Source organism: Numida meleagris, chromosome 1, assembly GCF_002078875.1.
Source record: "Numida meleagris isolate 19003 breed g44 Domestic line chromosome 1, NumMel1.0, whole genome shotgun sequence".
Taxonomy (NCBI): domain Eukaryota; kingdom Metazoa; phylum Chordata; class Aves; order Galliformes; family Numididae; genus Numida; species Numida meleagris.
The window spans coordinates 126,818,740-126,828,590 of NC_034409.1; the positions used below are offsets into that span (position 1 = coordinate 126,818,740).

Sequence of the window (9,851 nt, forward strand, 5' to 3'; positions counted from 1 at the left end):
ACAAGCAGGTACCTCGGCCATAATAAAAAACTTTAATAAATGGTATTGGACAGAGCAGAGCATAATTTATAGATGCGTCTGTATCAAAAGATTACAGTCTCAACTCTCCAAGTTTCTTTGCCGTTCAAAGCCATCATCAATGCAGACTTCGGAAACCAACAACAGAAATATGGTGGCACCCACTACAGTTCCACAGTACATCCACACTTATCACATTGTCTTGAACTGTAGAAAAATATCTGAACAGGTTTTAAACTGACTAGCTTGTAGGTGCTGCTGGCTACTGCGGCAAAGAAGTATTCAGCTAAAGGCATCACCATCAAGCCCAGATATGGTGAAAAAGTCTAGAACATGACTAGTCCTGGGTTACCAACAGAAAGTACAGATTAAATAGACAAAGAAGTTTGTCTATAAAGATGTACCATTGTACCATGCCAGTCATTCAGTTGCCAAAAATTCTCTTGCAGTCCCAGGTACCACAGGATGACTTTTTTTTTTTTTTTTTTTTGTCCTGGAGTCCATGTCACTGTGCATCTTACTATGTAACTGAGTAACAGCAACCAAGCATCACTGAACTGCTCACTGCTATGAATAAAGTTAACACCATCCCAGCCAGACCCAGGGCACAAGGAAACAGGATGCAATATTCATTTCAGTGGCTTCTGCACTGAAGAGACTTTGGAGAGCTTTGAAGCAAAACACGCATCTGAAACAATACTGCAAAGTGTTAAAACTAGATGAAACTCTGCACTGAGCATTTATGGGGCAACTTTAAGCAGTAGTTTTAAGAGGCTGTGATTGGGTTGAGCCGGCTGGCTGAAAGAAGACTACCTTCATATTCCCTCTTGACATTTCAGGAAGTAAACATTTGCAAGTAGCTTCAAAGCACTTCTAGGCTTTCAATCAACTGGGTATCTTATGTTACTGTACTTTTTGGATGTTGTATGAAGACAGTGCTCAATACAGTGTGTCAGGCTAAACAATCAAAGCCTGATAAATGAACATCCTTCCCCTTGCCTCCCTCAGTCCCTACTTATCTTCTCTGACCTTAGGCAGTGCACTGGACATCAGGGGAACTTACAGAATTTAATCACTTCAGGCTGGGATATCAAACCTCATCAAGGCTCTTGATGCCTTCTTTAGAGTGAAAAAAACAAACAACAACCTATCCAGCACTGCTTTCTTTTGTATCGACAGAATCTGTTGGATTTTCCTAATATGAACACTTTTTGATGACTGTCACTGCCTTAACTGCTGTCACATTTGGCAGTGACACAGTGCATTTACAGCCTGAAGACCTCCTGAAAGTAGCACTACAAACTAGCATTTCCCCAATTACATACATTAATCGTCAAGGCCCTGACATAAATCCCAGTGGAAATCCACAGGATATATTGAAATACTATACTAGTAAGAACCCTAACCCTGAGCTCAAAGACACTGGTATTAACAGCCTCAGTTCAACCTCTTACAGGACTGCAGATGGAATCACAGTTTTTTTTTTTTTCCCCCCTTCCCTTAAATATGATGTTACCATGGATACCACGTCAGTTATCTGATAGCAGGCTAAAAAGAATCACAGGAATTTACAAACAAGCATTCCATCAAAACTTGCAATCAACATTATATTGGGTTTCAGCCAAATTATTACAAAATATAAGTTTATCTTCAAGTAGATAGGTTTCTAACACTTCAGCAAAGATTGTAGAAAATTAACTCATCAACAAAAGCAGCTGCTCGGAATTCAAGAGATCAGTGGTATTGAGATGACTAGATATATCAGTCTATGGATTCAAAGAGAGAAACATAGATGCACTCCCCACATCAGTGTGGGGAAAACTGCACCCCAAGAGCACACATCCTGCTGAATTAACAGTGGATGTAGCTGTACATCATAGGACTGTCAAGAAGAGTGGCTAAGCCTCATAATTCAAATGGTGTTTTTTTTTTTTTTTAAAGAAACAGATTCTCATACAATTCTGCAGATATTAACATACTGACACATGAAAACAGCAACTTCAGTTCACTGAAAACAGTATTCTCTTTAATTTTACCATAAAAAGGCAAAATAAACTCTTCCACTGTAATGTTATAGCTTTTAATATTCCTGAGCTCCATTTTAGAAGCAAACGTATTCTTAAATGGATTTAACAAGAGACACTGCAGCCTTACTTTCCAACACCGCAAGTAAAAATAATTTAGCAAGAAGGCCCCTTTTTCAAAAGACAATGGCTAGCTCTGTACGTACCTGAAAAAACACTTCAAGTGGCTCTACACCACCTGAAGTAATTAGAAGCCAAGTATGTCAACAAGGCAACAACAACTTTTCAACCTTTTTACCACTGATTCTTACTTCCTACACCAGTGTAGCTTTCTTACATGGAAAGTATACTATACAAAGGGCATTACATGCCAGAATAATTTGGGCAATGAAGCCTGGCACAATACACACGTATGAAGGAATCACAGCAGTTTAAAAGATTTCCTGCATATCTTTATAGTCAGCTTTAAGAATCATATGGAAGTCTTGTTATCTGTCTCAATCAGCAAAAACCCTACTTCATTAAATGTGATTTCATTAAGTGCACCAGAAAGCATTTTAGATAAATCTGTCTGTCATAGGTTGTCACGACTGGAGTTCCTGTAACTGGCACATACATACTTCTCAAACCAGGTGATGAAGAGAAGAAAAAGTACATCAGCTGAAATTAAAATTTAGAAATCTGAAAATCGAGGAACCAGGTTGCCTTTCAGCACTTTTGGAATTCAAATATGAGCAGAGGTGATTACATCTACATTGTGGTAGAATCCTAGAAACAGACAACAAAGCACAACAAAACTTCAAGAAAAAGAAATCAGGCATCTATTTTAGAGACAAGATGCAACTTATGCAATGGTTGAATCAAAAGCGCTTTCTTATAGCAGTCACACCAGTGAAGTCCCATTTACAACATTCTGGCCCTTGTGTCCAACCACAGCCTTTTCAAACAGTCGAGGCCTCCACTACCCACTCCAAGTACTCCTCTGCTTACTCAATGATCTCCTCCGGTACCTTCGTTTTCTGCTTGAGCTTCTGCGACTACGACTTTTTTCTCTTCTGTCTCGTTTACGTTCACTACTGCGAGTTCTTCTATAATGTGAACGTCTGGGGCTTACACTTCTTCGACGAGGACTATGACTTCGTCGAGGACTGTAACTTCTGCTAGAGTGTCTATAATACCTCCTTTCCCTCCGCCGTCTTTCATCCTGGTAACTCACATCTCTCCTGTGCCTGCTTCTCTCTCGTTTACCCTTACTCTCATCAGTGTTTATGCTGCTACATGAACGGCTCTTTCTTCTCCTTGGCTCCGTGCTATGTTTGCCTTGCTCACAGCGTGAGTCCTTCCTGTAGGTATTCTGCTGCTGGTTATTGGCAGGAACACATGACACTACATCTGAATTTCTTTTCTCTGAACACCTCTCTGTGTCTGTGGTATGAAGTTTCTGACCACCTTTGACATCAATTCTGTCATGAATATTGCCATTCAAATACTTGCACTGAGTGTTTACATTCTCAGGGGATGGTAGCTCTCTTTGAGAGTCTGATGCCAGTTTGCCTGTAACAGCCTGTCCTGAGGTAGAAGTGATGCAGCTGGATGACACAGTGTGTGGAACATCACTAGCAGTTTTCACAGTACCAGACTGAGATGCTTCCATTTCTTCTTTGCTTTGATGAACTGCATCCATTTTCTTGCTAAGAAGATTGTTCAGTAGTTTCTCCCTCAGTTCCTTTTCTTTTCTTTGCAACCCCAGTGCTCTTTCTTTTTCTTCTTCCACACGCCTGAGCTCAGCCTCCTGAAGCTTTCGCTTCTCCTCTAGTTGTTGAAGACGGATCTTTTCTTCATTTTGTTCCTGTTCCAAAAGCTTTACTGTCTGAAAGATAATCAAAGAGAAAGTAAGAATAAAGAAAATATTTATAGATCTGTTCATGCTTCCATGTTGTACCATAATACAAAAGCATCAATCTGGTAAGAAAATAAAATGTGTTATGAACAGAAGTTGACCATCCTAAAATAAAAGAGTTGCTTCCCCTGTTACAGGAGAGAAAAATTAAAAATTAAAAAAGGAATGCTGTAACATGCAGTTGTTATAAGATGAAGCATCAGTATAACATTGACAAGAATTTGTGGATTCAGTTTCAGCAGTTTCACAAGGCAAAGAAAAGCTTAATTTTTATGCATCCTTAGCATGAGAAACGTAACACACAAGCAAGAGCAGTGCGACAGTGCTTTTCCTGAAGATAAGTCATTCTACACATTTTTTAGACATCAAATAATGAAATCCCTTTCCCTGAAATTGGAAAGAACAGTTAGTGGATCTGCTGAAGGCTAGAAAGGAAAGAGTACCAAAACCCAAATTAGAAATAAGGATTCTTGGATCTTAGCCTCTGTTTAATTAACTTTATCATGCTTATACATTCCTTTCCTGGCCTTGAGACCAAGACTGCCAATTAGTCTTGGCAGGACTACAGATTCAAGTTCACTCTTTCATTAACCTAGACATACTCATTTTACAAAAGGAGAAACATGGTTTCTTGCAATTTTTTGAATTTTTGAACTAAACAACAGGTTTAGTACCTCTCCTTAACAAGCAGCAGTCCCCACTCCCTCTGAAGTCAGTGAAAGACTTTGTTCTGCTGGGTTCCTCATTAGCTTCTGCAATAAATAATAGTTACCTTTGCCCTGCTTAGCAGTTCTGCAATTAGTCTAATGGACTGAAGATTTCTCTGAGCTAACAGGAGCTTCCTTTCTTCTAACTTTATCTTCTCTTGAAGTTTCTTCTGTTCTTCAGCTTGAAGTTTTTCAAGCTGCTTTTTGTTTCGTCGAACTTCACGATCTTTCTGCTTCTGTTCTCTCTTGCGCAATTTTTCTTCTCTTTTTCTCTCTCTCTCATATTCTTCAAGTTCTCTCTGCTTCCTAAAACGAGATTAGATTTTTACCTTGTCTAGGGCAGGTGCAATTTTAGACTCTGGCTGTATATAAAAATATATTTTGTGCTTTGAATTAATGTGTTTCTTAATACACGTTGTTGATTACTGAAAAACTGAAATAAAAAAACCACTGAATTTTTTAGCCCTTACCTGTGTTGATAAAAACAATCATCACTTTGTCAATATTTAAAAATATGCTGGTATCCAAACATAAAACATGGTTACAAAAGATGTACAAAAAAACACAACAATTAGATCAGAGACAAAAATGATGCATTATTGGGCAGCTGGGCATCAATCATCACAATGAGATGAAAATTTCCAAACCAATTAGTAAGTGCATGGGTTGGTGTTTTTTATTTCAGACATTAAGGGAAAACAGTAGCTTATGTTAAATGCATCTGAGGTCAGGCTGATAACGGCATTATTTTTAAGAAACTGAGTACTGTGCAGTTTTAGTATGTTCAACTGAACGAAGTATTTGTGACAATTTAAATAACCTTACTGAGTAAATTAACAGCTTTGCTTCAATAAGATGGTTCACATCACATTTCTAGAAACTGTTAAATAGCTAAAAATTAAGCAATGAGAAATTATATCCATCAAAACAACTGGACATAATAAAATCTGGAAAATAAATGCTGCATTAACATTTATATTCTGAATAGCTGTCGTATAACATCTGGATTTACATCCATTTTCTTAAAATATCACTGCTAAAATATGCTTTCATCTCATTCCTTTCCTAGAAAAACACCAGTGTTAAGAGCAAACAAACTTTGCACTGTTACTTACTAGAACAACTGTGTAAGCTTCAAGATCTTAGAATTACACACTTACAGGAAAAAAAAAAAACGTTCAAACTATTCTTCATCTCCAGGTTCCATAATCCCTGAATCTCACTTCCTTGGAAATTCCTTGGAAGGACTACAATATAAACTCAGTTTTAAGCACTTTGCTTCAGCTACACGAGTAAGTAAACTTTATAAGCATTTAGTTGTTTTGTATTGATGCAAACAGGAACGAGTAACTGCAGCTTAGCCATACTTTATTGTTAAGAATGAGACTAAGAGCCATAAGCAATAACTACCTTTCTTCCTCTCTTTGTTTCTCCTCAGCTTCCTTCTCCCGGCGTTTTTGTTCTTCTCTCTGCTTTTCAAGCTCTTGAAGCTTCTGCCTTTCAAGCTGACGCTTCTTAATTGATGCATCACTGAGGTGTTTTGTTGAGTCAAAAGAAACCTTTACAGAATACAATTTAAAACAGATGTAAGCAAACAGAGCAAAAGAAATCCCCAAGAACCAAATTCTGACTCAGAACAAAGATACACAAAACACAGTGTAAGCACAGTCAGAAACAAAGTGTTTTTCAAAACAAATAAGCACCAGAGAACCATAAGCAGATGACTGGGAAATGTCTCTTCACACCTCTTCCTATATGCTAGAACAACTGGGTACCAGTTTACACTTTCGGGTGCTTTGACAGCCAGCTGTAAAATGCATTCGGTTTAAGCCCTGGCTGTCCAACGTTTTCCAGAATAGGAAAAGAATGAACTCACATATGCCACTTTGGATTTGGACTGTACTGCTCTAGGTAGAAATGGGCCTTAATAGAGGCCTCCCTTTCTGCACAACACTGTAATCCTTAAGTTCTTCAGGAGAAAATAAACAGTTCTAAAACATTTAGCATCTAGTTTAAGCAAGTGCCTGCTCACCAATCCTAGCCCAAAGATTCCCAAATTGAGGTACGCTAGCCTGTTGTTTAAAGCTACAGGTCTGACTCAGGAAACACAACAGAAAGATGCTGCGTACACCTGAACAGTGAGACCTGGGTAAATGTTCATCTTCCAGGATGCATGGACACAGCTTGACACATCAAACTCCTGGTGTCCTCATGTCCTGTGTGAAATACCACAACCTGGTCTAGTGGGTAGCATCTCTGCCCATGGCAGAGCATTTGGAACTAGGTGATCCTCAAGGTTGCTTCCAACCCAAACAATTCTGTGATTTTATAACTCTGTGATACCACCCACATGCAAGCAGGGATCTGTAACACAGGCCGCAGTTCTGTGGAAGGCATGAACCATGGAGCACAGAACAAAGCATACATACTGTGCAGTCTAATTCATTCACACAACATAAAAGCAAAGTTTGTATAAACGTCCTGTAGAAACAGAGTTGGATAGTCTTGTGACCTTGCATGAAAGTGATCTGTCTTGACAGCACAGACACAGCCTTCTCTCTCTGCTATCAATCCCAGGGCAGCTGCCAGGAAGGCATGCATACTCTTGCACAGAGAAACTAAATTTGGGAACCTCAATCCACTTCATGCAAGTGACAGTTTGAATTACACATCCCCTTGAGAATAGAAGTGTCAAGGTACAACAACATCTGAGCTTCAGCTGACCAACTTTAATTACAAGACAAAAGTTTACAGTATTTTACTTATACTGACTAAAGTAAAAACTTAATAAATTAATATTTGCATGGTCCCAACTTACATAAATGAATACTTGAGCTTTATCCTGGAATCTACTTGCTGATTTGATGAATGAAAATTAAACATACTGAAATAAATAAGCAATTCAACCAATATGTAAATACATAGACAGTCTCCAAACATATCACAACAAGCTTTTCTTAGGCCATACTTGCACAGATATAGATATAGAAGAGACTGACTTGCTCCGGATCATCTCACGTCAATAACTTTACTTCCTACGACAATGAGGTTACAATGAGAGAAAAAGACTTGGAGAACTCAGTCCGTAAATATTATTAATTCAGCACACTAGATTCACAGGGAATTTGTGAAATAGGCTAACATATTGTTCCAGTGTTTGAATGGCCTTTCTGTTCATGAAGTACACTAATCACAATTAACTCTGTATTCCACAGGCTGTACAGGCCACATGGCATTACTTCACAATTCTGAGGTCTTCCTGTCAAGTAGATCTCCTTATCAATGCAGGTAATAAATATAATGGCTGTCACTCTCCCCAAAATTTCTAATTGTTAGTGTATACAAAAATAAAATGCACTTTAAAGTCAGCCTTAGCAATTCTGAACTTGCTATAAAATATTTTTTTAAATTAAATCACAAGATTTGCAAATATATATTACTTTCTAAAAGCCATTTAATAAGTAATGTTCGCAATATTTGGTACTTCCTGTTTTCATTTCAGTGTTTTGTTTCAAAAAAAAAAAAAAAGAGCAAAACCTCACTCCACTTTGTTTACAGTCTAACAGCGTGTTTACTCTATCACTTCCCTTTTAAAACTGCGTTATGGCTGCTTCCCCAAACCGTACAGTAACGTCAGCTGTTCTCACCACTACAGTAAACAACTGTAGGCTTTAGGCACTATGGAATTAACATTTATCTGTGCCAACAGCTTCTCACCTTTATATTGCAAGCCACGGCCTTGCCATCATCGCCTTTAAACATCAGCTTCATCCCTCGCAGGGCATTCATGGCTTTAATGAAACCTGCATATTCCCGATACTGAACATAAGCTTCAAAATTTAAATGTCCTCCAAAGCTGAAAGTGTGAAAATTTCTGCCAGTCATTTCTTCTCTATAAGGGTCCAGCATGGGTATGTCCACGTTACGTATTTCTCCAAATTTCTGGAAAACTTTTGTAAGGACTTCTTCACTTGGCTTTTCTGAGCCAGAGTCCTTTGCTGCAAACCATTTACAAGGTAAGCCTTCTAGATGAATGGTATCAGGCCTTTCCCCTGGCAAAGTTTCATTCATATCTTTTGCATCACGGAAAAATGAGTCCCAGTCATGCCTGGTAGGGAAGTCAATCTTGTATTCTGCGGCACGGACTTTTAAAATGTCAGAGAAGCCACTCAGCTTGATTGTTTTGCCATCAAGGCATGCCAGAAAAGACTTGACTAAACTTTTGTTTTCAACCTCTCCTTCGAACCGGATGAAATCCATCGTGCTTTTGGAAATCCGCAGAGTGGAAAACTGATGGGTTTGCACCATCCCTTTCAGTCTTTCCATCACTTCCCAGTTCGAAATGGACTTTCCAGGTTGTTTCAGCTGAGGAAGTGCCACACTGATGGTCATTTTTGTAATGGGTTTAAGGTATAACCCACAGGGAGCACAGAGCTCTACAGCTTCTGATGTATCATGAACTATCGTTGCAGCAGCCATAACACAGAAAAAGCACAGGATAAGAAAAAATAAATAAAATAAAGATGCAAGTTTAAGCTGTAGGCCCACAGTAGTCAAATAAAACAGCCCTTATCCGTAAACAATCCAATTCTCTGGACATTTAACCATTCCCAACCAACGTCTCTTAACACAAGAGTCGATTACCAAGTTAAAACTGAGCAGTACAAACATCTTAAATTACTTTACAACCACCAGAACCTACAAATAATTAAAACTCAGCAAGGCCTCAGAAGAAAAGGAGCTGACGACAGTCTCGGGCACGCACGAAGCTGGTAAGCGGCGGATCAGAAAGCAGCTACCCCTGTTCCAGGGAGGAAGGAACGGGAGCGACGTCAGCCCGCTCCGAACAACAAACGCAACCCAGCGGGGAGCACTGCGGCGGGTGCCTCGTTCGCCAGCAGGAAGGCTCCTCGCGAGCTGCCTGCAACGAGAGAACAACACCCGTTTACATAAAGGCCCGCAGCCGGCCCTCGGCAGCCTCACCCCTGCGAACCACGACGGCGTTCCCGATACGAGCGGGGCCGCACGACGACATCAGCAGCACCCCGACAGACGCCAGCGGGGGCGCGGCTCCCCGCCCCCTCCCCCGCCTCACCCGTAGCCGCCGGACCAGGCCGGGTGCCGGGTGGGCCCCGCAGGAAACGGCCGCCAGCCCCGCGTGCCCCGCCGCGCACAGCCGCCGCAGCTTCCGCTTCCTGGCCG

At 40.1% G+C, this 9,851-nt stretch overlaps 1 protein-coding gene across 2 annotated transcripts; it reads right to left on the reverse strand.

Annotated features, from left to right (window-relative positions):
* AKAP17A (A-kinase anchoring protein 17A) lies at window positions 453-9,851 on the reverse strand. 2 transcript variants are annotated; one of them, XM_021411627.1, is made up of 6 exons: window positions 9,745-9,851; window positions 9,352-9,570; window positions 8,367-9,109; window positions 6,060-6,208; window positions 4,715-4,955; window positions 453-3,912 (listed from the first exon to the last, which is right to left on the reverse strand). In XM_021411627.1, the coding sequence occupies exons 3-6, from the start codon at window positions 9,039-9,041 to the stop codon at window positions 3,004-3,006; spliced, it is 1,974 nt and encodes a 657-aa protein (XP_021267302.1). In that variant the 5' UTR covers window positions 9,042-9,109; window positions 9,352-9,570; window positions 9,745-9,851; the 3' UTR covers window positions 453-3,003. The 2 variants fall into 2 exon arrangements, with proteins under 2 accessions (XP_021267302.1, XP_021267292.1); XM_021411617.1 differs by having other exon boundaries at window positions 8,367-9,570.